The sequence below is a fragment of the Haemaphysalis longicornis genome, unplaced genomic scaffold (genome assembly GCF_048455015.1).
Source record: "Haemaphysalis longicornis isolate Haplotype H1 unplaced genomic scaffold, Haemaphysalis longicornis Haplotype H1 scaffold_3, whole genome shotgun sequence".
NCBI classification, from domain to species: Eukaryota; Metazoa; Arthropoda; class Arachnida; order Ixodida; family Ixodidae; genus Haemaphysalis; species Haemaphysalis longicornis.
Genome location: NW_027526335.1, coordinates 92,193,063 through 92,220,719, shown reverse-complemented (window position 1 = coordinate 92,220,719; position 27,657 = coordinate 92,193,063). Strand labels below are relative to the sequence as shown.

At 47.0% G+C, this 27,657-nt stretch overlaps 1 protein-coding gene across 4 annotated transcripts in view; it reads right to left on the bottom strand.

Annotated features, from left to right (window-relative positions):
* Positions 1 to 20,158, bottom strand: part of Rhogap15b (RhoGAP_ARAP and RA_ARAPs domain-containing protein RhoGAP15B) — a 29,263-nt gene extending 9,105 nt beyond the window's left edge. The window contains exons 1-10 of one of the 4 annotated variants that reach the window (XM_077703804.1): positions 19,748 to 20,158; positions 19,424 to 19,512; positions 16,819 to 18,582; positions 15,038 to 15,099; positions 14,867 to 14,940; positions 13,568 to 13,899; positions 4,832 to 5,083; positions 3,915 to 3,992; positions 3,648 to 3,782; positions 3,278 to 3,383 (exon numbers count right to left, since the gene is read on the bottom strand). In XM_077703804.1, coding sequence (XP_077559930.1) covers positions 3,278 to 3,383; positions 3,648 to 3,782; positions 3,915 to 3,992; positions 4,832 to 5,083; positions 13,568 to 13,899; positions 14,867 to 14,940; positions 15,038 to 15,099; positions 16,819 to 18,559 — 2,780 coding nt within the window. In that variant the 5' untranslated portion in view covers positions 18,560 to 18,582; positions 19,424 to 19,512; positions 19,748 to 20,158. Of the gene's footprint in view, positions 1 to 3,277; positions 3,384 to 3,647; positions 3,783 to 3,914; positions 3,993 to 4,831; positions 5,084 to 13,567; positions 13,900 to 14,866; positions 14,941 to 15,037; positions 15,100 to 16,818; positions 18,583 to 19,423; positions 19,707 to 19,747 lie in introns of those variants that run through there. The other 3 variants (XM_077703805.1, XM_077703806.1, XM_077703803.1) reach the window with 3 other exon arrangements.
* Between the last annotated feature and the right edge of the window lie 7,499 nt (positions 20,159 to 27,657).

Here is a 27,657-nt window from a genome sequence, read left to right as displayed (position 1 = left end):
AACAATTTAAGACCCACTTGCTACTTCACTCTTGCTCTCAAGGAGGTAAAAAGGACCTTTTTTTATGAGCTTTCCATTGTTTGTTGTGTCTCAATGAACACAAGCGAAATTGGGATAGGTGCCACTCTTCTAAAGGGTGTGATTATAGTGCTACAAGTTTGATGTTTTAACACAGCAAACAGTAAAGTTTATAAAATTAAAAAAAAGAATTAGAAATTCTCCAGCAACATTCCTCGCACCGCATGGCAAAGCACCATACATGCTTCACGATGGTCGAATAGTACAAAAGTATATGCATGGGCTGTTAAGAATCTGTGCATTGTAAAAGCAGTACTATGATATGGTATCTACGATGTTCCACAGAACCATCAGGAAGAACTTGAGCACAATCTTTTCCAAGCATATTTCTAGGCATATCCACTACCCAAATCTAGCCTGTAACTCTTGAATTCTTGGTGCATACTTTCTAGGAACATTGCTAAACATGCTACCCGAATCTAGCCTCCAGTTACTGGAGCATGCAAGCGCACTGGAGGCAGCATGCACCTAAAAGAAGTTCGGTGCGCCTCAAAACATTTTTCAGCCAGTCAAAATACCTTGAAAAAAATGCTATTTCCAACGCCATTGCTGCAAATAATTCTGGGCAAATAAAAAGAGGGCGGGGAAAGGGAACGTTAAACTTCTTGTTTTTAATGTGAGAACAGTTCAAAGTACGTAAGAATCTCATTTGACAGCTGTATTCTATGAGTGCCAACAGTAATTTTTTTTTTTTCAATTTGCTTGGCCACATGCCCTTCCTTTTACTGCACACAGAGCACTACTTATACAGTGGAATCTCGATGATACGAATCTTGCAGGACAGCGAAAAACACTCGTATCATCCGAAATTGGTATGAACCAACCCAGACCAAAACATGGAGTACAATAAAAGTTTTCGTTTATTTCTTTTCTTACTTTCCCGTAAAAAAAATCCGTGATGTATTTCTGCTTTTGTTTAACCTCCATGTCGCCGAGCAGTCCTTTCTGGAGCGTGTAAAACTTGGCACTTGTCACCTCACTCACAATGCCCAAGCTCACTGCACGCCACAACACGCCAAGGGCATGCAGGGTTTTGCGTTTCGACGGTGCTAGTTCACTTCCGCCACAGTAATACCCCCGCTACACTAGCGTCCGAATGTCATTTGTACCAAATGTCATTTGACTCAAATGCCAAGTTGTGCTGCTACACTAGGTTTTGAAATGCCATTCGGCTCAAATGACATTCGAGCCAAATGAGCATCGAGGGAGACATTTGGGATTTCAAATGCCATTTCTAGCACTCTCGCGCACAGCGTTCCGAGTCGGTATAAACAAATACATTACTGGCGTACTTAAAACGAGGAAAATATTCTTAATTGTGGGACTTTGTTTACTTCTTATTCACTTAAATCGTGATATCAAGATGAAATAATTCCCTACTCTCAGCACCAGTGCGAGCAAGCAACGAACCAGTGTAGCCAGACAGCACAAAAAACCTTGATTGGGATTCAGAATTAAGCAAAAACCGTGCCAAACTTTACGTTATTGGTAATTTCATATCATTTTAATACAAAAGACTGCGCTAAATTTAATTGTTGCATTATTGTGTAAAAACAGAACTCGACAGCAGCAGCGCCATGCAGCACGGCGAGCGAATGCTAAAGCTTTCAAATGCCATCAAAATTGTAGTGTAGCACGGCGGATTCTGAATGGCATTCGAAGCACCCGATTTGAGTCAAATGACATTTGGTTCAAATGACATTCAGACCCTAGTGTAGCTGGGGTATAACTCACCGTCCCTGTACGACTGCTGCGCTGGCTCCTTCATCTCGTCGATGAGGTCCTCAATCGTCCAGACACCGCAAGTGGCGAGAGCGTCGTCGACAGAGTCAAAACTGCGCCCCGAGCATTGCAGGACGAGCTGGTCGCACTCTTCAAAGCCAGTGGCTCTTCAAACTACGGAGACGCTGTCATAGCGGTGCAATTAAACAAAAAAGTCCCGCCTCATTTTTCGTACTCCGATAGAAGCGCCGGCAGAGTGTCGGCCATCCAGTCACTCAATACTGAGTCGTCCACCTTTTTTCCTTCGCTGGTTTTGTATACAAGACCATGCCATTGCTTGAAAAGGTGAAGCCACCTGCTGGAGGCCTGAAAGTTTTCAATTCCAAGCGAAAGGGCAACGTTGGCGGCTTTCTCCCAGAGAATTTCTCCGTCAATATGTTCACTCCAGCTGCAGTCGCTTCCTAAACCACATCAGGAGGATGTCTTCAAGCTTGACATGCTGGGCTGTCTTGGCCTATTTGAGTTGGCCAACATTAATGGACATTGTCGACAGCAACAGGCCGAGCTCTTTTGCCAAGTCGCTGCGCTTCCTTTTCAGTTCGCTGTCAACTTTATTCAGAATGTACAGCTTCTCCTTGAAGCAAGGGCTTTCCTTTTGCGTGACATAGCTGACAGCAGCCTAGTTGATTTGGTTGGGTGTAGCCCGTTTATAGTAAAAACCTTGCACACGCGCTTCAGAAACTGAACATCCACTGTGAGCAGACGGCGGCGACGGTGAGGTGTGGCGCATTCCAAAGGTGCGGTCCTCCATCCAAGTCCAATGAGACGCCAGCAACTGAGTGACGTCCCTGCCTGCCCAAGGCCATCAACGTGTTCTTCTCCCCGGCGGCACGGCTGCAGTAAACTTGGCGGGCCGCGTACACTCACATAACATCCCGGACATTCCCGGAGAAAGAGTGACAAAGAGGGAACAGAGAGCCCGTACGTCGCCATTGCTTGCTCGCTCGGCAGTCAGGCGCCTCGCCGGCTCATTCGTATCATCCGCCAGGCCGCGCAGGTCCATTTGTAAGAGCCGAAATTTTGCCCATTGCAAACAATGTAATTTTGCCAGGACTTCTCAAAAATTCATATCACCCAGAATCGTATCATCGAGATTCCACTGTATTGTAAGCAAGCATAATGTTCATAATCTTTTTTGCTGAGAAAAAGCCTGCTTTTCATCAACCTATGTACATTGTAGCTATTGGAGGAATGCTGAACTGTACACTCAGGATCTTTGCCTTTTCTTATTAAGCACCACATTTTCGTGAGGTGTCTGCAAACTCAACACGGCAAGTTGAAGTGATGTCAGATTTTCCTGTAGCGCAAATGGTGCAGACCCATCAAAAGAACCACAGCCACAATACCTGGCTTGAAATGAATGGCCCCCTCATAACCTCTGCAATTTATCATCCAGCAAGGAGGCAGTTCAACGAACCTCTTGAGGTGGCTGACCAATTTCTTCAGCAGCAAGTAGTTCGGTGTGGGAAGCTCATTCAGCAGGTTCTTCACAATCTTTCTCCTTTCGGTGGGGTTCTGGCATTCTGCGAGACACACAAACTTCTCGTCACGCATGAGACCTTAAAATCATGGCTAAAGCCTTAAGCCAGTACAGCGAAACACTGCCACTCCCGTCTTCCTCTTTGTTTCATAAACGGATTGATAGCTAGTTATGACAAATTTCATAACAGCTCATTCTACATGCCTATGGCAAGTGAATCAGAGTTTCTTCGTACACCAGAGCCACCGTGCTACATGAACGCGCAGACTTTAATAAATGTGCAAGAAATGTCGGCCCCGGTACTCACTGCTTGACTGAATCCAGTCGTTAAAGAGGCTGTCTGTGAGGAGGCAGTCCTTGAAGCTTCTCAAGTAACGCTTTAGTGCGTTGGAAACATCGTGAGGGGAGTAATCTTCGGTTGTCAAGTGTAGGTCCCAGGGATCTAGGAGACACAACCGAAAATATTACATCGAGAGACACTGGAAGCGGCCTTTTAAAAATCAGTGATTACTTTGGGTTTCAAAGTGGAAGAGTCTAGAGAGGTCCATCTTTTGAATGCGTTCCAGTCACTTACTATGCAGCATTTGTTCCACCAGCTTCTTTATTTTCGAGCTTGAGCCGGCAAGCCGGTAAATACCGGTCAGCAACGTGCCTGCACAAGAATGCAAAGAGCCTATTGTATATGCATGGAGAAAACTTTTCAGCACAACAAGCTTCCCACGTGTAAACACAGCTTGAAATGTAGGCTCTGCTGCTGAAAATATTCACTTGCGCAAGTTTACAAACAGATACACACACACACAAGGAAGTCAAGAATTACCCCGCAGTTCTGCAGCATTCTGTAGTGACCTATGTGAGGCCTGGCCACACAACGCACTGCTATGCTTTTCATTAGAGAACACGGGGGAGCATAACAACTGTGCTGGTGCACTGCCCACGAGAGAATGAACTCATCATCATCATCATAGTGAGCCTATCTACGCCCACTGCCGGGCAAAGGCCTCTCCCATGGATCTCCAATTATCCCAGTCCTGTGCTAACTGCGACCAATTTATCCCCCCCAACTTCTTGATCTCATTGGCCCATCTAGCTTTCTGCTGCCCCCTGCCACGCTTGCCTTCTCTAGGGATCCACTCTGTTACCCTTAATGACCAACGGTAATCTTGCCTTCGCATTCCGTCCCTTGCCCACGTCCATTTCTTATTAATTTCTACTAATGTGACCTTAACAGATGCTTGTTCCCTGACCCGCTCCGCTCCCTTCTTGTCCCTTGAGATTACACCTATCATCTTCCGTTCCATTGCGCGCTGAGTCGTCCTCAATTTAAGTTGAACCCTCTTAGTGAGCCTCCAAGTTTCTGCCCTGTAGGTGAGTACTGGTAAGATGCAGCTGTCATCACTTTCTTCTTCGGGGACTCAATGTCACTTTGAATGGGCCAACCAAGGGACTCCCAGAGGGAAGCCAGCAGTACAAAGACGCGAGCCCACGCACCGTGTGTGCTGATGAAGTTGATGCAGCGATCCACGGCCACGGGGGTTCCCTCCTGGGAGACGTACTGCTCGGACAGGGGCGCGTCGGGCGGCATTTGCCAGGCCGTCGTGACCGACGTGAGCCAGGCCTCGGTGTGCCTGGGGTTGTCCGCCTGGAGGTACAGCACCCGCCCGGGGAGCCTCACCTGGAACGAGGGGCCCCGCTCCTGTGCCCCGCCAAAGGTCAGGTACGTCTGGTCGGCCGTCACCTTGCCTGCAACGAAGAGTTCCCACACACTGAGAACTCAGCCACTGTTCTAGGCACTCCTTCTTTTCAGCATCCTATACAACCAGGGTTCGCTTTCATGTGGCACAATGAAACAATGGGCAGGTAGAAGTTTACCACGGTGTATTTGGCAATACTAAGAAGGACACCCTTTGTTTTAAGTGCGAATGCACTTTATAAGCGACCCCAAACCATCCACCGCCGCCGGCGGCGGCGGCGGCGGCGGCGTCGGCGTCCGCAGTGCTCCTCTATATTTAAAAAAGAAACAGCATCCGGCGCTAGGTTTCGATCCGAGGACTTTGCGGGCCGCAGCCCGACGCTCTACCGAATAAGCCACGGACGCGACGCTGATATCGATGTCAGTAACGCGCCTTATATCTTTAACGCATTCAAACTACGTCGTCAGCGGCGTGCGTTGGCGACTCAGCGGCGTTATAGCGGCTTGATAACTGTGTGGTGTACACGTGATACTACAAACCCGATGGAAGAGATGGAAGAGAAGGCGGCGAGGCGGTGGGCTGCGGGGGCCGAGCGCAAGCGCCGCAAGCGGGCCGACAACCGTGCATTCGCACTTTCACATTCTCCCCCTTGGGGAAATGCGGGGGAATTTTTTTGCATCCGGTGCAAGGAGGAAATGCACCATAACAGAAAAAAAAAGACGAATATAAATCATAAGGATTACTTCAATTACGTCATGCTAATTTAGAGTGCTGTCAGCTGGATCACTGTAAAGGGAAAACAGACTAGGCTCCTTTTTGCAGCTGCGCCATTTGTTTCCACCCTTTCAGCGGAAACGAAGTTGCACTGTCTGCTCCAATAAAAACAGCTGATAAGGGGATAAGAAGCCTAGTGAAAGCTAAGTAGAATATCACACCTGCCTGAAAGTTCAAATGGTATCACCACCAGCACGTGACTAAAACCCTTCTCCAATGCTGACTGGTCAGTATGCATTACAAGTGGAAGTGTTTACGGTCACCAAGAATGATAAAAGAATGCTTATTTTGCTCCAATTGTGAATTTTGGCTGTTTTCACTGTTTTCATATCGTTTAATTAGTAGTGCGCCCCCAGCATCCCGTCTTTCCGGAGTTGGGCCCCCTTATCTGCTAACAAGGATGGACACCACTGCTTGCTGCATCGGCTATCAAGAGCGAAAACTACCTCCAGGGATAAAAATATCGAGCTCAGCAGAACAATCAATCACGCTTGTTTCGGTTGGCTGCATTCATTCAGTTTGTGCCGAGTTTGCCTGGGGGTGTCTGAAATTGGAGCCTATTTCACTCTACTCGACCGCAATCGTGTGGTTAGTGCTGTTAAGGCTACAGTGTTCGGTGGGTCATTGGGAGGGCAAAACCGTGCATTGCCAATCACACACCTGTGCCATCAGATGGGTATCACACGTGATGGCACTGTGAATACCAGAGTTTATTAGAAGAAAAAAGAAAAAGACAGGGGCAGTTAAAAATGCACTGACTCTAAATGCACTGACTGCTGACATGGGCGTCGGCAGGGGGCGCAAAAAAGGCACCCTCCCCCCCCCCCCCCTCTCCCCCTCCTCCCTCAAGACAAATCCTGCCGACGCCCATGACTGCTGACCTCACGATAAGGATACACCGTTTGAAGCGCATCTGCTGAAATTGTGTTGCTGCTGCTAATTTCTCTTCAACCTCCTCCTCCCCACCCCAAGAGAGGATACAAACACAAAGATGGACATGACATGACCGCAGAGCTGTAACAGCAGCAAGTGATAACGAGGAAACAGATAGCGGAAAGTGGGCACTCTTACGTGCGAGCTTTTCAAATATTATCAGAAAACCATGCCCCCATGCCAAGTACGAAGCCTTCAGAGTTCAATCCTCCCGTCTTTTATCTATGGCACATTCACCACTCTTGCCAAGTGGTGCCGCTGAAAGAATGCTGAAATCCCTACACAATGCCGGCAAAGTGAACGGCATCAAGTCAGTCACGAAAAAGGGAGCGAAAATGGTCGTGTTATCATAAATCCACAATGTGTCGCACAAAACAAACGAAGCTGCTGAGTGTGTGAATCTTTGTTTCATGATATCTGCTATGCCCAGGTAAGCCATTGTACCGGATATTTCGAGTGCATGGAAGGGGTTATCAGCGAGATTCCTTTTTCCTGCGGTAAGCATTATGTAGGGCAACGGGGCCGCTGTCTGGAGAAACAATAATAACGTGCAGCATAGAATGAAAGCAGTGGCTTGCACAGGGGTGTGGCTGAGGGGGCAGCTGCACCCAATGAAATTCTCCGGTTCTGGGAGGGAATGGAACAGGCAAGGCCACTGATTCCGCCTATCATCAAATGATGGTGACCAATGATTACGTTTCCTTTGCAAGTGATGCACCAATTAATTAGGCTTACGTGGCTTCGACGGGGCTGCTCTCAACACAATGATCAGCCAGTTTGCAATGCCCCCGAAGTAAAAGAAAGAAACTAACACCCAGAAGATTACAAAGGACATGCCTGCTGCATCCAAATGTTCTTGTTTCTTAATCTGTAAGTTATCTCTTGTCTGTGAGCTTGCTTTTCTCTTAGTTTGCCCCTCCCTTATCATGCTCCTCCTGTCTCCTTTGAACGACGACTGCCCTGCCACTCCACAAGTTCAGCGTACAATCCTGATTGGAAGGCCATTTAAACTAGCATTGTCACACGTGTGATCATGTACTATTTAAACTGCTACTTGATAAGTGCACTATTGTTAGCTAACATGTGGATGTAATGACAGGTCAATTAATAAGTGCAGTTGAGAGAGTCAGTGACTTTGAGAAATGAATAAGTACCCCTTTCATCATGTTATCAAACGGAGTAATAAGTTGCTGAAGTTCTGCTACAATGAGATATTTGATGATAAAATTCAAAGTGAAACTTGTTATGCAGATTAACTCTGCTTAGCAGGTTTGACACACAATTTTTTTTCTTAAGGTTTTTTTTTCTGCAGCTATTTTTGTAACCATGTCTTGGTTCTTAGGATATATATGTAAACGTGTGGCATTTTCATAAACACACAGGTAAAAGTCGGCACTTGTCATTTTTATTAGGGGTGTGCGAATTCGAATAATAAAAACTGAGTTCGAATCGAATCGAATACTTTTCGAATATTTTTCGAATACGAATACTTATTGTTTTTTGTAAAATTAAAGTTTTCACCATCTAGAGACACAAAAACTGACTCTTTATTGCACAACAAATCATACAATGTAAAATTAGAAATTACACAATACCATTTCACTCAACAGGTTAAGGTCTGCACTCACTTAAATGTTAACATGGAGTCAGGTTAACTGCTCGACATGTTCGGGGAGCAGTGACAACCTCCTGCTCGTCACGACTCCACCAGATACCGAAAGCAGCCGCTCACTTGAGATACTAGTGTCTGGCATGCCCGAGCCCGTGCACATTGCCGCGCGCTGATACAGTAAAATCTCGATGCTACTAATCTTGTGGGACCGCGAAAAATATTCGTATCATCCGAAATTCGTATGAACCACAGACCAAAAAATTGAGCGGTGAAAAAAGTTTTCATTTATTTCTTCTCTTACTTTCGCGTGAAGAAATTCGTGATTTTTTCTGCTTTTTTTTAACCCCCATGTCGCAAAGCAGTCCTTTCTGGAGCACGTAAAGCTTCGCACTCGTCTCCTCACTCGCTGTGCCCAAGCTCACTACACGCCGCATGAACCGCATGGTGCGTTTGTGCACGCGATTCGCTCGCCTCGGCTCTGCAAGCGCTATATTTTCACGCCCGCATCGACGATTTTGCGCCCGCGGTAGCGCCTACCTCGGTCAGAAAATGACGCACGACGCGCGCGGCAGAATGGAGGAGCCGGACTACTTGCGATGAGATGGAGACAGCCGGCTTGGCTCCGCCGGAGATGGTTAGGCTTAGCACCCCAGCAAATATTTTACGGACGCTTTCTAGCGGCGCGGATGATGTTTTATAGTACCGTTTTCGCATGCATTATCAGCTCCTTTACCGCACAAGCAACTTTGTGTCTCCCTTGAGCCGCCTTTTAAAGGGGCCCTAAATAGGCTGCCAAATGTTACGATTTTGCGTGCGCAGTCACTGGAGTACTATCCAAGGAACGTCATCCCGCAAAAATTGTTTAAATGCGTTAAGTATTAGCCGAGTTATCGCTCATTAAAAGGGGCCACCCATAAGGCCTGGGGCTCTCCTCCTCTAGTAGCTCCTCCGAAGCACTGTGGAAGCCGCGACGTCATCGACCCGGCGCAAGACCACCGAGAGAAACAGGGCAATCCATCACCCTCCTTGATGTACGTGCAGTCATTGGCTGCGCCAAGCCCTGCGCGCGCTTTTTTTTTTAGCACTCGACGCGCATGCTCTGCCCACCAGATTCCGGTTGCACGGTGAGTGCTGTCGCTGTGGTTCGCGTTCGCGGCGCCGCAGTGGGCAGTGTCTCGTGCGTCATAGAGGCGCGTCAGAGCCGGAAAGAACTGCGTCAGAGCGCGCAAGTGTGGCGGCAAGGTATGGTTGGTGAGCCAGGGGAGGAAGTGAAATCTTTTTTTCGTGTTTGTGCGGCCCCTGCTTTACGCAGAGGTGTAATATTTGGTACACGTTGTCCGTGAAGGGGTACTCTAGCGATTGCGCGATTGAAATGGCGACATTCGGAAGCCTATTTAGGGCCCCTTTAAAGAGCTGTTAGGAACGGTCACTCGAGCGCCCGCGCCACTTTGCGGCTGGAGCCGACGCCATGTTGACGCCGCCGGCCGCGCCGCGCGCAGCGCGGGGGTGGTTTTCTGGCGGTGTCAGCGCGCGTTGGCCGTGCGCAGAGCGTTCTCGCGAGCAGAAAACAATAACACCGATACAGTCTGCAAAAGCACGTACCGTTCGCCGTGTATATGCTTCGCGACTTTGCTGCTGGGACACGCTCTGATTTTTTTTTTAGTTTTGGGTGGTTCGAATATTTCGAACCATAAAAGTGTCGTTCGAATCGAATCGAATACCAAAAAATTCGAATCGAATATTCGAAGTTTCGAATATTCGCACACCCCTAATTTTTATCTTAGTCCTTGTCCCCTTTTGCCCTGTACACATCAACTCAGTGTTCTGAGAGTAAGAACGTCAAAGAAACGGCAATGTGGTTCCTTCAGCGGCAATATTTACCAATCTACGTTTATAGCCAATTTGCAGCAAACAGCTATTTTAAAGGAGCCATGAAGAGAAAATACAACTTCGTTTAATTTGAAAGAATTAGGATTCAGTATCTCACTCAGCTACATTACAGCCACGAAAGTTGTTTTTTAACGCAAAAAAAAGCAAGAATTATTTAAAAACTTTCAAATTTCGCGCCACAGTGACGTGTTATGAGGGAGAATGACGTCATACGGGCCTACAATAAAACATAATTTTCAGTGCGTTAACTGCACGTTAGCATTCAAGTGATGCGGTCAAATGGAACTAGAGGCCCCATTGCAGACGTCCAGTTGTGTGTCGTCGCGACAGGTGAGTTAGGCGGCCGCCAATCGCACAAACAAGGTTCCGTGACGTCATAGAAAAGTTGCGGGAAATCGGCTAGGGGGTCGCGACTGCTTCACACGTTTTCTATAATATCTCCGTTATTTGTTCGAAGATTGCGATGATATTGGTATCATTGTTATCGGGGCTAAGCAGTCTTTCTAATAAACCCAACTTGTATTTTGTCTTCATGGCTCCTTTAAATCACAAGCGTCTTTAAAAGCCCGCAAAAGCAATTTAAACGTGCGTACACTTTCTGGCGCCCTTACTCGCTTCCTTTAAATTAGAATATCATGAAAACGTACTCATATGCCCTTGAGGAAGAGTCACAACAGTGCAAAAGATGAAACGTATCTTTGAAGGTGAAGTAAAAAGGGTGCCTTTGAAAAGGCTCAGCGTGGCATCGAAACAAGAAACTGCGCCCTCTAATACGGATGTACCCAACACTTCCATAAGTTTTCTATACACCCGTTCACTAAAACTATGCAATGCAGTCAAAGCTATTGCATACAGCAATCAGCCACAACGACCGGCATGCATTTAGCTATCCATCACAACTTGCTGGTTGTGATGCTCATAACCCACTGGCGGGGTGGGGGTGGAGTTTAAAAATAAATAATTATAGCACAAACACAGCGGCGACAATTACGGTACCACTAATGGGTGAATTAAAAACTTCTCAATATTTTTCACCCATGTGGAAAGAGGGCACCATCCCCCCACCACTTAGTCACAAAAAAATGCTGCAAAAGCCATATTGCTGACGTTAAGGCAAAGCTGGTGAGCTGCATGTTCACGGGTAGCTGTTGGGCTTTAAAAAGCTCTTCTCTTAAAAGGGCAGCACATCTTATCCGATCCTCTTCGTCCCACTCAGCAGACCGCTCCTGATCTTAAAAACAGCAAAAGCGCTCACGATAAATACAGGATATAATGCTGCATGCACGACTGCACATTAAAGCTTCCTTGTCCTTTTGCTTTTGAAGGCAAACCGGCCAGAGTTGCGTCGGGGAGTGAAATAAATGACGGCTGTGACCACGCAGGCAGCGCAGTACAGTATGGCGTGTCTGCGGTAAAGTTGCACTTTGAGGCAAAATTCCCATACTATAGTATTACCTGCACTCCAACTTTACCCTCGCAAATTCCAAATTATTAGTAGCAAGGATAAGGTGTGTGGTCGTTTCATTAACACACAGTACGTGCTTACTGGTCTTTTTTCTTGGTTCCCGCCCTTTGTTCCCCACTTTCACCGTAAGCATCATGGATGACCTACCAGCCAGTACTGTCACGTTCTTACTAGGCTGCTTTTCTTCTCTCTGCCAAGAGGCACGAAGCATAAAGAAGAAGGTCAATGCAGCTTGCGAGGCATGCACCCGTGTACGAGCCCCACTGTTCAGACTTCGGAGGATCTCACTGCAGCCTTTGGCCATCCCAAAATACTTCGACATGCGGCAGCATCGTTGGACACTGTTGCCAAGGGGAAAGAGGAGCGGGAACAAAACTGCTTTGTATAGAGGACGAAGTGAAGGAGGTAGGAGGAGTGTATCTTATCCTACTCTCTTTTCGTCGGTTCGGCATAATTTGGCTCATACAATTGGCATTTTAAGTACTGACACAAAATTATCGTGTTATGTTTTTTTCGCCGCTATGGGTGCCTACCAGCCTACTAATCATAGAATGGCACAGAAGATCGTTCACAGCATAAATAATTGTTTACAGCCTCGTTTATTCCTGCCAGTTTCAGTTTTGATTAAACAAACACTGAGGCGGCCACCACGACAGGAGTGCGCACTTGACGTCGCTGTTCCTGTCGTACCACAGCCAGTGTGGACTCACGTGCGCGCATCCAGGAAGTCGTGGTTGCACGCGCCTGGGCAGCATGACATCAGTCCTAAACTGTGACGTGAAGCAAAAGCAAAGCAGCGTACGCCAACAGCAGCCAGCGCTTTGGCTACGTCACAGGATCCCTGACGGCAGCAGTTTGGGGCGAGGAGCAGGTGGCGTCATGCTCATGCAGATGTCGAAGGGTTATCCGTTCCGAGCTTGCTGCGGCGTGAAAAATTTTAAATTCATTTAAAATACATTCTACTGGAAGGCTATGGTTAAAATTTCGTGGGAGTTTTCTCTATATACAAAGGAAGCCTTTTACATAGCTATCCCAGCTTTGAAATTTCGTGTCAGTACTCCTTTAAGGTGTTGGGCGACCCACCTGTCCAAGTTGAGTTGTTCAAAGTTGTGATGCAGCTGAGTCTGTGGAATTTTCACCCAAACTCACAACACCTCTGAGAAAGCTGTACACCAAGCTGAGAAATGCGTGTACCCATGTTTACCCGTGGGTGTCCCATGGTACTTTTTAACCAATTCTTTCCTGCAGCCAAAACGGGAGCCCTAATCACTAGGCCATGATTCCCCGCTATGAGGCAAGATGGCCACGGTCAGCAACTTATAATTCCCTCCTGCCCGCAGGAATGGTCTGGCAAGTGCTACGGTCTTTTAAAACACAGAGTTTCATACTGTGATATAAACTAGACAGAAACCTGTCGCTGCAATTATGTGTCACTGTAGGTGCCACCACAGCATCTATAGCAATGTTTCTCCCCTACTTGGCATGATTAGCCACATGGCTTCTTTTCTCCCTCGAAGCCAAAATCAAGAAAAAAGGGTAGAATTTTTTCTTGTTAGTCTCGCATGAAGCTTTTAAATAATCCCTGACAAATAAATCTTCTGGAACTTCACTTTTCTATTAATAAACCAAGTTTAAATAAACATTTACAATATTATTGTTGTTTTTTAGCAGACACCGGTAACTTTCAAACTTGTTGGCGAGCCACGCCGCAGACAAGTGAAACGTTTGTACCCGGTACATGACGGCACGCTCGCTGGAGCGCGGCTCACACACCCACTGGCGCCAGATTTCCATCTAGTACCACGTGCGAGTATGAAGCTCCGCATTTCCAGGCCCCGTCCCCACACGCCGACACTCACCGACCGACATGACCCGTCGCAGGTCGACGTGCTCCACGTTCCCGGGCAGGTGCACCCCGAGGGAGCGGCCGCGCAGCACCACGCCCGCGGTCTGCCAGAAGCCGCTGGTGCCCTCCTTGACGTGCAGGCGGCCCGCGTGCTTGGGGGCCCCGTGCAGCTGGCGGGCGCTCAAGCCACTGCTGGTCGGGGGCACCACCAGCCGCGCCAGGCGCTCGAGCCACTCGCGCCGCTCGGGCAGCGTGGGCACGCCCAGCACCAGCGGACGGCTGCCCTGCGACTGCAGCGACTGCACCTCGAAGCACCATAGGTTGGGCACCACAGACGTCGCCGGGCTGGGAGAGGACAGAAGAAGAAGAGAAGGTTGCACTCTCCCGGGGAACGGCAAGAGCACACACAGACTGTGACGACAGGGAAAGGGTGCACTCTCCACCCGCCCCTCACTAATACGGACGACAGATATGAAAACTGGGCCCGCTGGTGCATTATACGAAGAATGCTGCTAGCCGTGTACTCTTTTAGCTGGTTGTAATCTCCAAACTGATGGCAGGCCACAGTCCCCTTTGAAAGCAGGCATAAAGGTTCCACTGGATTAACCACTACAGCTACTGCTTCCCCAGCGGTTCTTGTTAAAAGGTGAGCAGGTTCACAATTCGACTCATCACACTGCGCCTCAAGTCAGTGACCAGCAGACCCTGATTGTGTCAAAGGTAATGGCGCATTACAACGCACACACAAGCATGGGAAAATTTTCACTAGTACGCATGCACAGCCTCTGGGTACTGATCTGCTGCAGGGGCCTGCGGCCTCTTTCAACAATAACCTAAGGGGTATGCGCCTTATCTTTGTAACAGCAAAGCTGTTTAGCAAATCGTAATGTTCTGTGTCCACACTTAAAAATACCAAGAAATTGCAAAGTGAGCGAACGTGAGCGTGTGCTTTGTGGCGACCACCCGGTAGTTACCAAATAAATAAATAAATCAGTAAACAAGCAGCACCTCATGTGCTAACAACATGGTTCCTCCATTATGAGTCTGCGAGTTCTGTGGCCCAAAGCTTTATCATACACGCAACATGCAGGCCTTGCCTACAAGCTGCACAAGGCAAGCAAACTTTGACATGCTCTCCACACACAAAATGCATTTTGCAATCGAAGTTTGGCAACACTGTGAAAAAATTATGCAATTTAAACTCGGCATTTTTTAGTTTGCTACTGCTCTTTGAAGTTCAGGGCTGCCGCCACGAAAGCCTTCAGAGTATTCTCCCAGTTCGAGGATAGGAACATACGTCATAAGAAACTACCTTGGTTCATTTCCAGCGACAATGAAAACTGCTCCGATGTCTTGAGGTGCTAAGGTGCCCAGGGGAATAGTGTCCTGGATGAAAATGCAGCAAGAACGGCACAGTGAAAGAACAGTATGGCACATCAGTTCCCTGTAAATGAACCAAGATGCAGAAGGCAGTGACCACTACCTTTTCTGAAGCATAGTAACTCCAGCCCCCGTCATTCAGTGTGCACCAGCATTTCTGAAATGCTGAAAAAGAAAAACAGGAGGTAACCTTAGTGTACTACCCAGGCAATTACTCATAATATGTTCCCCCAGAGAATAGCCCTGAAACCTTGCTCATGTAGAATACTTTTGTCACTCTTGATGGTCAGCCTAATCCAGGGGTTCTCAAGCATGTTGGCCCCAGGGAACCCTGCTAAGTTCCGTTAAGTGCAAAGGAACCCCCCCCCCCCCCCCCCCCCCGCCATTTTTCATTCCGTTCATGCTACATTAACGTGCAATAAATTTAAAAGCAAGCTAGGGTATCGTTTTTTTTTCCCGTCGACTTTACACGAATGCGTACGCTAGCGGCACCTATCTCCAAACAGGAGAAATGCGCTTGGGGGTAATATAAGGCCGAAATTCAAGTGCAATAGTTTAACCACGTGGCCCGTTTTCGGAGTCTGGCTGGCTGCAAGCTGCTGGCGAGATTTATTGCGCAGCTCGCGCGTTTCTGTTATGCGCCGAGATGTGCTTACTGACACTCGGGAGTGAGTAATGGAGGTTCCTTAGATTGATCGCACCTAATTTCACCATATAAGACTTTGCGACTGCGGAACCAGGGAAAATTTATCAGTGGCTCGCGGAACCCTGAGGAGGGGCCTGCGGAACCCCAAGATTCCGCGGAACCCACTTTGAGAAACCATGGCCTAATCCATTAAAGTGGAAAATCCTAGCTTTGCATGCACTGTAATTTATCCTTAATAATTTATTGTTTTTAGTCAATAACCATGTTCTTAACAGGTAATTACATCCAATAAAATATTTCGCAGCATCTCCAATTAACATGAATTCCACATGGACCATAAAAAACTTCAGGACAAGATCTTCATTAGTCCACGCCACACTTCCCTGCTCGCTTTCGTCCAGTGTATCGATTGTCATCACCAAATCGAGCATACGACACTGGTTGCAAGAGCTTAGATCGTCGAGACTTATCCCTAAAATTAAAGCCCAAAGTGTATGGGCACCACAAAGATTGCTCACAGGGCACTGTGCACAACAAAGAAGATTGAGGACCTTGAAGAGAGATATGCTTCAGCGGGTGTGAGCCTCGAGTGAGTAATACTGCCGCTTTATCAACTGCGGTGCTGCCTCAGTCGGCATGGCATCATCGGTAGAGATCACGGTGCTGTACTCATGCTTGCAAATTTGGAATTCTATAATAATGATGGTCACCTCATTGTTTTTTGTTAAGAAATAATTTCCAATTAACCAGTATAACTGGCTTTAAATTATCGAGTGATTTCTTGCATTGAATTGCATGTAAAATTGCCAGCACCAGCACATACATTACTTCTAAAGAACCGAAAATTCCAATTAATGAGTGACTTCGAATTATTGAGAGTCAACTGTAGTACATAACCATAAAAGAAATGTTCCTTCAAAGTGAAAAAAAAAAAAGAAAAGACGGTGATGCATCAGCTTTTAAGAAATCCAGCTGTCTAGAAGTTAAAGAAAACACCTAAATGTACTGACTATGAAACAAGACATGCACGAACATGAAAAAGTTTTCTATAAAAAGTGTGGCTCAAAAAGATTTACGAAAGGCATCAAGAACTTCAGCAAAAGTAATGCAGAGAATCATCTACTAGTGGGTTGCAGCTTAGGCCCCTGTGTAAAAAACACTCCACATAGTCAATAACTGCAGAATCTAAATCACACGTGTGTAGGCACTGCCACACTGTACTCAATCTAACCAATCACCTTTGCGATTTGATCCGGCCTTGTAGACGTATCCGGAGAAGTCCAGCTTGCCCACAGTCCAACAGTCCTCCGACTGGAGCGAAGAGGTGTCGCTAGTAGTGCCAGATCTATCTTGCACTGGGGGAGAGTGATCACTCGAGTCAGCAAAGGCCCTCAACTCGAAGAAATCATCGGGCTGTGAAGGGGGGGAATCGGGCATAGAGTTGTGAGATTTCAGCGACGACGCACTTCGCACCGACAGCGTTGGACTCTGCTCGGACGTTGTGGCAAATGCTGCTGGAACAGGACGCTGGGTGGGGACAAGCGCACGGTAGAAAGTCGAACCCGTTCTGGAGAGAGTAGGGCTCGCTTTGGCTTCTTCTTCTGAAAGCTGCGGTGTGGAGAATTTTAACTGGCGGTTAACCTGAGTCCGCCTTGCGAGAGACGTGCGAACAGCCGGAACTGGAATCTCGGGTGACTGGAACTCCTTTGATGTGAGAAACGGAATGGCAGGGCTGTTTCTGGGGGGTATTTCAGGTGGTTCCGGCTCCGGTGGAGGCGGTGGTGGGTAGGACGGCGGTGGGGAGAGCAGAGGCAAGAAATCAGAGTCCAGGTAATCCGATGAGAAAATGTCCAAAGCGTCCATGAAGTCTGCATCTTTGGGCGACGTTCCTAGCGACGGAGCATCCGTGCGTTGCGGTGGGATATCGTAAAGGTCGGAGGGATCTGAGAACAGAAAGGCACTCTCAGGGGGTGAGATGCAGGGCCTGGCAAACGGTTTGGGAACTTCGTAGAGAAAATGCGCTGAGGAAGGTGACACTGAGTCAGCGTTTAGAATGGTCTCAGCTTTGGGAGATTCGTCTTCGGCTGGTTTGTTTGGTTTTAACGCATCGGGGGTACTGACAGGTACTGGTGGCGGTGGAACTTCATACGATGGAGGCGTTTTGAATGCGATGTTGTCGTATTCACTGTCACTCAGCGAGACTTGCTTCGTGAGGCCGGGAGGAATGTCATATGTAGGCGACATCACGTCCGTCTTAGTTGGTGGAGAACGATGGACAGGAAACTCATACAATACCCCAGACACTGACAACTGAGGCTGGTTCCAAAAAACACTCACATCACGCACTGGCTCGACAAATTCTTGAGGAGAATCTTGAGTGCTATCTTCTCCTGCACTTGCATTTGCAGGTGAAGGCTTGACTGAGGCGAGTTTGTCCGTTTCTTGGCTGGCAACGAGCTTTCGGTTTTTCTCCAGAACAGCGCGAGGCACGTCTTCGTAGATGTGGGGAAAGCGTGAAGGTGGCAGATCGGGCGAGATGAGGGTGTCCTCAGGTTTTTTGGGTTTGAGGTTTGGCTTGTTCTTTTTCAGAAACAGTATGGAGTCAGTGTCGCTCGCATCTGGTGTCCGATTCCCCCTCGGTGCCTTTTCCAAAGCAGCAGGTGAGTCAAACTTGTCGTCCATGAACAAATACATAGGGTTTGAGAAATGCTGCGCTGCTGGCTGCTGGATATGAGAGGAACTGGGCTGCGCAGGGAGTGGCTCCACTACACTTTCTGACGTGGACGACGTGGACTGTTCTGGAACATATCGCAAGCTCGAAGGCTCCGATGCAGCCATGCCTTGCTTGGGTGCCTTGAAAGACAGAGAGCAACGGGGCACCCTTGTGTCGAGAGATAGCGGTGGAGAAATACGTTGTTCTCTGCCCGCATGGGCTTGTGGTCGTGGCCTTCGTGGAAGAATCGGGGGAGGATTGTTCATGTCGTGGGGGCTGTCATGTCAAGCTGCAAAAGGGGAACATAGTTATTTTTTTCCTGGTACCACAATTTCTTACAAGTGTCTAAAGGAGAACTAACACACCTACACATAGCTTTCGTTCAAGTCAAAGTGGCCACTATTTCTGAACATTAAAAGTATGATGAAGGCAATGACAGCAGCCTTGTCTGCTCAAGCTAAGTGGACAAAGCTGCAGGCAGTGTTTCACAATGTTGTCATGACATGTTTCTTAAAAAAAATGTTTACTGCTGTTCAATTTTTCTTATTTCAAACTTCATATGCATATTGTTGTCTGTGTGGCAGGTGCGCAAAAAAACTCCAGGAAAAAAAAGGAAGAACGATAAACGTTCGTGAAAGAATGCTTCGAAAAATTATTTTGCACCATTAATTAGCACAATTAATTAATGTATGGATGATCCCCCTCCCACGTGGCCAATTTCAGTTATCATCCAGCCAATCAGCACGCGCTCTTTTCAGCGTTAACAAACAGTTGAATGACAAGGACTGGCTCAATGGTCACTCAGCCAGGTTTAAAAAATGACGAAGTGGTGAGCGACTGATTCAGTAAACTAGCTCGCCGCGCACCAAATACGGCACCGCGATGAACTAACAGCTGACCAAGGCATCCGTGTTTGTGCAGCATGGATTGTGAGAAGCTGACAGGGCACACGTCACTCAAGTTTAAAACTAGAACTACACAGAAAGAACCGACGACGTCATCTCAATAACGTGTGAGCCATCGAGGAAATCAAGGCGGCCGAGAAATGGGCGGTGCATGATTGGTTAACTGCCGATTAAAGAAAGCGCTTCCGACCACCACAAGCAAAACATAAATGCCGTTAAACGCACCTTTCTGCATTCTGCCAACATTCACGGTCGTCAGTTCATCCGGCGGTAGCGCACAACAACGCGCACTTGTTGCTCCGTCCCGCCTGCAACTTGTGAGAAAGAAGTTAGCCGCTAGATAGCCGATCAACTGTGTCATCCGTGACTCATACGCGCACACACGCCGCCTCGCCTCATTCAGGACGTAAGCTTAGTAACACGAGCTCTTATTAACACGCTGATGGCGTAAGAGATATTAATCTGCGATCCAGCATTGTGCTAACTGATGCTGCGGGCAATAATAAGAGATTACTACGAAAAGATAATAGGCGATGCTAGTACGCTTACCTCATGTGGGCATGCCTCATACCGCGAATGCCGCTTTGATTGAAAACCTTGTCCCTGATCAACTGCCGAGCCGTTGACGTTTCAGTTGTTAAGTGGTCTCACGTCACAATACTCGGACACGCACAATCACTTGCTGGCCCTGCCAGCGGACGTCCGGCGTTTCAGCGATCCGCAGCCCTTCGTGAATGGCCGGCGACGCCGCTCAGCTCGTTTTCATGCGTACTGCAGGCTGCCTCGGGTTGGACTTTCTAAACCTGCACCACATGATAGCCCATCGTAACCAGATGCTAAGAAATGCCTAGGGAATCCGTACAGCTGTTCTCGAAGGCCCGCATCACAGAGGCGCAAGGGTGAGAGTTGTTTGAAGGATTTTGGGCAAGGCGCAACACCCAAAGCTACAAACCTACAAAGAAGCATGGACGCATATTTTCGTGCGCCTAGCGCCATCGCACGGTGTGAACCACAACAATAGCGTTTTTTTTTTGTTTTTTTTTTTACGACTGGGCTTTACGCATAGAGCTAAAACTGCTCCACGCTTGCCTTTGGGCGGGAAAAAAGTGTCGATCTGGGAGCGCTGGGAGCACTAACTTCGAGCCGAACCGTGTTCAACTTCTTACAACGCAACTGTTATACGCTTGCTTCTTACCAAAACTGCATGCACCTACGGGGTGCGTAGAAAGGAGTCGCGTCGTCAAACTTGAATGTTGCGGCAAAGCCAACTTTCTGGTGAATGCTGTGCAGGTCTAAATCTAGGTAGGTATTCTAAAAAAAAAAAAATCACATTGAAATCGGCCGCTAGAATGTGCCTATCATTACGCCAAGTTTAATTTAATTGTCATGATTCGTTGGTTCACAGTGAAGTTACAAACATTGCAGAATGCCCCGCTGCTGTCCATGGCCGTCTAGGAAGGGAGTATGGTACGTACAGCTAGAGAATGGGTGTAACTTTTGTTCTGTCCAAACTATCCCGAAAAAAATTATATGGCAATTAGCCAGTAAGACGGCTCTAACATTAAGCTGAATTTCATCCACTAAAAATTGCGTCGTTATAATAGTTAAGTTGCAAATATTGTGGAATTCCCGCGTCTGCTGTAAAACAAAAATAGGGCTCCTTCAACCGGACGGAAACGTAGCTCCATGTTTATTTCCTATAATAAAACTCAACTCACTCCAGTTCGTCCAAGTTTCATTCAGCCAACTGAGTCGGAAGCATGCCCAGTCGTTGCAAATGGCAAATAACGTGTTTGTTTCGTGCACTTCTTGAAGTGCGCTTAGCTCCACTGGTCATCCTTCTTCACAAAGGGGGAGGGCACTTCGAGTTTTTTAAAGCGGAAGTTTTTGTAGTGAGACCGATGGCGTCCTGTAAAAAAACTAATGCCTATCCCCATAGACCGGTTGGTCGACCGAAAAGCCCTGATAAGATATCTCTGGACACACGGCGCATGCGTGAAAGCGGGCTTACACTAACAAAACGGTTATCTACTTGAAAATCGCAAAAAAAAAAGAATGGTTCTATATATAAGACATTGCACGCATCGATAATGAAGAAGGGGTACAATAGTATACCTTTGTCTCATAAGCTTAGTATCGGTATACGTTTAGATCGTTCGTAAATGCGTTTACCCAGTGCGCGAAAAATCATCGCGTGGATCCGTCCTCCTTTGCGATTTGGGTCTTTGAAGGTTTGGCGATCGACTGGCCGCACTTTCAGCGACGCAGGTTGTACGGACTTTTAGGTTTCGCGCTTGTCTCAACTTTAAGAATAGATGGTAAAGTTTTGTAGACAAGTTCCTATATGAGACTAGTATAGTTTTCAGGAGGAATGCCCTGCGTTTGCCTCTTTCTGGCGTGAAGTAAGATCTAAGGAAGAAAAATTAAGTTGTCTTGCCTGGGTTTATATGCCGCCGGGATACGTATATGCTCTGCACTCCCGAGCTTCATTGAAAAATTCAAATGCAATGTCGGGTTTCTATTATTATGCGGCTAAGTGAATGAATTTACTCTCCATCCCATTCACATTGATTTCCGTTTTTTTTTCCTTCTCTCCTTCTTTAGAGTTGTTTCGCGATATCTTTCGTACCGCTTTCTACTTGTCAACAATGCACCCAAATAAGAAGTTTTTTTTTTTTTTTCTAAACCCGATGATTGGCCAATGATCCCGACAAGAACAACAAAAACAACAGCAAGAGTCAGTGGTGCCGCAGAGCTTTCTTTGTCCCTGGGGAGCGAAAAATATGCTACCATACGTATCATCCTCATCATCATTATAATCATAATCATTTGTATTGTTATTGCAATATTATATTTAATCTCGGTTATTTTCTTTCAGTATTTCTGCAGGAAGTTGGAACTGTACAGTGGCGCTACGATGAACCGTATCCGAAAGTAATCACAATCGACCAACCAACATAAAACCAAATCAAATACAGTCAAACATTCATTCAACATCACAGATGCTGGAAAGAACATAAAAAAAAATCAAAGCCCTTTCGTAAAAGAAGTATGGTTAAAACGTGAAGCTTTCTCCCATGCTACGTGAGTTACAGCGAAATTCCAAAATCCAGGCAGCATCAACCGTGTCGGAATAGCGTGATTGGATAGACGTCGGCTTCCTAACGATACATCCAGATTCGATTCCTAACATCACCACCACCACCGTCGTCGTCGTCGTCGTCGTCGTCATCATCATCATCATCATCATCATCATCAGCGTACCGAGGTCCACTGCAGTACAGTGGCTAGAACTATTCTAGCCACTGTAATTTCAGAACGAAAGCCTCTCCCATTGACCTCCACCCGCTCCTGTCCTGCGATTCTATGCCTTTTTATTTATCGATGCAAAAAAAAAAAAAAAAAATCAGTGTCCACGTTAATTACCCAAGAAATAGAAATTTGAAAAAGCAATGCACTCTTCCTGCGCATCTACAACATGCCGCCTAACCACGAGACATGCACGTCCACGTTACCAAATGAAGGCATACACGATAAACATTGACAAAGCAGAAGAGTTACATACACAGATGAGTTGCAAAAGGAAGTTCTGCTATATAGCGAATTGAAATGTGCTTGTGAGGTCAGCGTAATGAATTTGTAATGTTCCGGTTCAATATTTGGGGAATTAGAAATTTAACCACGTGAGTTATAATACTAGAGTACGTATACGCACAACGGATCATTTGTTTTAATTGTGTACAGATTATTTAGGATTTTCTGCTGTGTCAGTATATTAGGAAAATTCCAGTGGTAAGATACGCGCCCATTCCCATTTCGTAATATATAGCCGCACTGCGAATATGTGTGCTGACAACTTGTCAGAGCGTGAGTATGTGATTGGTGCAAGCCGCCCAGGGAACCAGGGTTTCTGAAGAAATCTGAGCTGGTCAGCGTAAATAGATATTGGTCAAACTATCCAGTAAAGGTGGCTGTCATGATAGTACGAACCCAATACAAAGGGCAAAGGCAATATACCATCTATATTTAAGACGGAAGATTAGCTTAAGACGGGAAAAATCGAAATCCACCCCCCCCCCCCTATTTTTTTGCGGGTATTTATAAAGGGAAAAAATGTTTAATTAGTGATTATCACCACCGGCATTTCAACTGAATAAAGTCTGATATTTAAGCATTTTGCTTCCTGTAAATAACTTTCCTGGAGCTGTGTGGAGCTCAGCAGAAATCTTCAGGTGCCCTCGACTGGGGGAGCCATGCCACCCCATCTGCAAAAGCTCCCCATGCCCACCCTGTTCCGAGGGAGATCTGGACATTTCGATGTAGGGCATGTGGGCATGCACGACGTTTCGGTGCGGACATTTCGGTGCACGGACATTTGGTTGCACGGACATTCTGGTGCACGGACATTTTGGTGCGGACATTTCGGTGCACGGACATTTTGGTGCACAAACATTTCGATGTACGGACATTCTGGTGCACGGAAATTTCGGTGCAGGATGTTTCGGTGCACGGACATTTCGGTGCAGGACGTCTCGGGCGGACATTTCAAGGCGTGGGATGTCCCAGGCACTCTTTTAACATTGTAGCTTTAATATTTTGCTTTCGTCAGGCGATATGGTTTTTATGTTCCCGAGTTGTGTTTGGGCCGTACTGCGCGGAAATGAACAGTAAACCGAGGCGGAGCATCAGCGCGTAAAACCCTTGTTAATTTACTTCCGTTCAACTTTTATTTTATTTTACCATTCATGTAAACAGCCCTAATCCTTTAATCTAAGTGTCACTGAAGCGCTTTGATTTCACTTCACCCAACGCTGTCCACTCCTATGTCTCTCCCCACCCGCCAGCAAAACCGCCGCGAAAAAAAAAAAGAGAAAAGGAAACAAGCTAGCTTCAGTACGTGTGTATTCCCCTTTATTATTTTCTCTATCAATCTCGTCTTCGTTGCATTTGGTGTCGGCTATACTTAAAAACAAACGAACAGTTGCACTTCATGGGCGTCGCTAAAGGGGCGGGGGCAGGGGGCTGGCACCGAGTACCAGCCCCCTTGGTAGAGAGAGGGGGTGTGTCACTTGTGCTTCTCCAATGTGTAAGCTGTACCTCGAAAACTTGAACACGACCGTCGCAGCTCTCGCCAAATTAGCGCGTGTTCATTTTTTTCCTCCTTATAATGTAAGAAAGCGAGGAATGCGTGGGGTGTCCATGATATGCGCGGCTTGAAGAGTTGTCATCATGTCATTATGAGGTTCAACGCGCCGACGCTACACAGGCGATGAGGCGCGCCTTAGAGGAGGGCTCCGGATTCATTTAGACCACCTGGGGATCTTTAAAGTGTGCCGAAATCTTGAACACACAGGCGTTTTTGCATTTCGCCTCCATCAGAAAAGCGGCCGCCGCGGCCAGGAATCGAACCCGCATCCTTGGGATCAGCAGTACAACGCCCAAGCCACTGAGCCACCGCGGCTGGTGACAAAGAGTTAAGGCGGCCGCAGGCTAAGGAGCGACACCTGGAGAGGGGGCGCCATCGGCATGACCGCGACGAGCGGAAGGGTGTAGCAGCAAGCTTTTTCATTGAGGGGGAGGTGGGGGGGGAGAAAGGGGCCAGCGATACTGGTCATTGCGTCCTCAGAGGCTTTTTCGGTGGCTTTTTGTTGCGCATAAGAGAGGTATGTGTGAGCTCATGGTGAACGTATCGCTTTTTCTTGCATCTTGCATCAGTCATCAATGCGGTGACGCTTCGGAGAAAGTGAACTCAGCTAGGCCTGTAAGATTTTCAGGAGAAACCGAAAATTATATAATACGACTTATTTATATAATATGTAATATATAATAGGAATTATATAATATATAATAGGAATTAGAAGGCGAAGAAGGGCGGGGGGGGGGGGACAAAGAATTAAAATTGATATGAAAGTAAGCGTGCAAACACAAAGCGAAGGTTGGTTTGCCCCGCACACGGGAATGTGTGCACTATCTGTGCACACAACCCGTACGCGCTTTAGCGTTTTGGAGATATATAAGCTGCAGCTATTTTCAAAAATCCCGTTCTTCCTCCACGACAATATCCTGGACTTGCCGGTAAAAAAAGCTGACGAACACTGTGTGTCACATTCATTTTATCATGACAGCGCAGCCTACACAAAACTCTTCATAAGATTTTCTGCATTCTTGGGGGCAACTGAATGTTTGCAAGGCTGTTTTCTTTGGATAGTTAGTGTGTGCCTTTTATTTAGAGAAAGCTGCACAAAAATGCACTAAGGCATCGTAAACACCGGCTAATTGTCTTTGCTGGTTTGCATGCCGGAAAAAAGAGAGCTAATATAAAATAACGACTTGTCGTAAATTAAAGAAAAACGTATGCAAAAGAGTTCAATCAGTTGGACGCACAACAGGTGTACCCTGAACGAGGTATTAAACAAGAATATTGAAATGTTCCAGTCCTAAAAATAACCGGCAAAAATCAAACATGCCATAAATATAAAAATGCAATCACTGCGCTAGATTTTGTCCATAACCGCCGTTATGCGGAAATAAAAATATAACGGCTGTTTCAAACAGGCAATGCACCCGATAAACAGGCAATGCACCCGATAATTTGCACATCATACACCCCACAATGTATCCACCAACATGCCCACACTGCAGCGAACATCCAACACTGTACCACACCACGTGGGCTTGCCAAAACACACCAGCAGCCCCCATTATTCGCACACCCACCTTCGAGCAGTGGGAGGTCGCGCTGTGCAGTTCGGACCCTGAGGACCAGCGACAGTTGGTGGACCGGGCACGCAGAACCGCAGCCGCCGCAGGGGCCCTGGACTGAGGGCTTCTCCCGCTTTCAAGCGCGAACCTCTTTCGCTTGAATAAATGTTTCTCCACCACCACCACCCGATAATTATGTCGACGAAAAGTTTGCTCACCGAAATGTCTGTGCACCAATATGTCCGTGCACCGATATGTCCGTACACCGATATATCCGTGCACCGAAATGTCCGTGCACCGAAATGTCCGTGCACTGAAACGTCCTGCACTAAAATGTCCTAGAGCCGTTCCGACGATCCTGGAAGAGGGCTGTTACACCTAGCCGACAGACGCTCCGCAAACGCGCTAATGGCTGAATGATCTTTTACTAAGTGTGTTTTTGCAGCTTCTATCATTGGCTCTTATTCATATCGGAATCTCGCCTAACCTGCAACAAGTAATAAGCGACATCCGATTTCAGGGTCGGAGACGCGACATATTGTATGGCTCATAGTTTGTTTCTTATCATATGGCAACTAACTGGATCGACTACCTCCCACCATCCGTTCTCTTATTTAAACAATTTCCTGCTTAGATAAGTGTTTCCTGGGTTCACGCACCTGTGTTCGGCTTTCTCTCATATCTCTTACGTTATAAAAGACAGCCAACCAGCGAGGAGGAACCGTAAAAACAGCACAATCCTCGCGGCAAAGCCAACTTTCCTAATCCGAGGTAAGGTTTGACGGGAAGAAAAAGGGACGGAGCTTCTTCAAGGACTTCACAGAAATACTTTGTGTGCGGCCTGAAATCCGCAGATTAGCTTTTAAGAACTGCTTCTCTTTTACTCTATTTGTCGATATGTTTGACGTCTTCAAGTACAGTGGAAGTTTGTTAGCTTCAAACTAGTTGACTTATAATTTTGGATAACTCGAACGTTTTTGGGATGTGGGGCCCCCTAGTTTTTACAGTTATGGGATGTCCCCGAGCAATCCGAGGGTTCACCTCGAAATGGACGTCCCATAGGATTACACGGAAGAAATCATGAACCGTATTGCGTCTGTATCAGTCCGCAGGCGGTTTGGGGCTTACGTCCCAGGAAGCCCGGAGATTGCCAGATTAAGGGGAGGAGATGGGGAGGATTGGCACAATTTGGCAGGGTAAAGGATACTGAAGAAAGTTGTAAAATGCTAAAAGAAAAGAGCGTCGAAAACAGGACAAAAATAGGAAGAAGTATCCTAAGCACGCACGCACACGCACGCATGCACGCACACATAAATAACACAAAGCCATCAAATATATGACAAAAATAGCCGCAACGTCCACCACCACCACCACCATCACCATCATCACCATCATCATCATAAACAACAACAACAATAACAACAACAACCTTTTTAGGTCCACTGCAGTACGAAGGCATCTCCCAATGACTTCCACCCGATTCAGTCCTGAGCCGCCCTAGTCCATTCGTTGCATTCGAATTTCCTTATTTTGTTTCTCCATCGACTTATTGGCCTTCGCCTTCTTCCAATCCAGTCTCTCGGTATCCATTCTGTTACTCTCCTGGTCCTGTCAGTTCGATCATCGCACTACGTGGTCAGCCCAAGTCCGCTCCTTTTTCGTAATTTGAACTATAGTATCTTCTACTCGAGTTTGTTCCCTGATCCAGGATGCTCGCTTCCTGTCGCTAAGTGTTCCTTAGGTCTCAATGGTGGCAG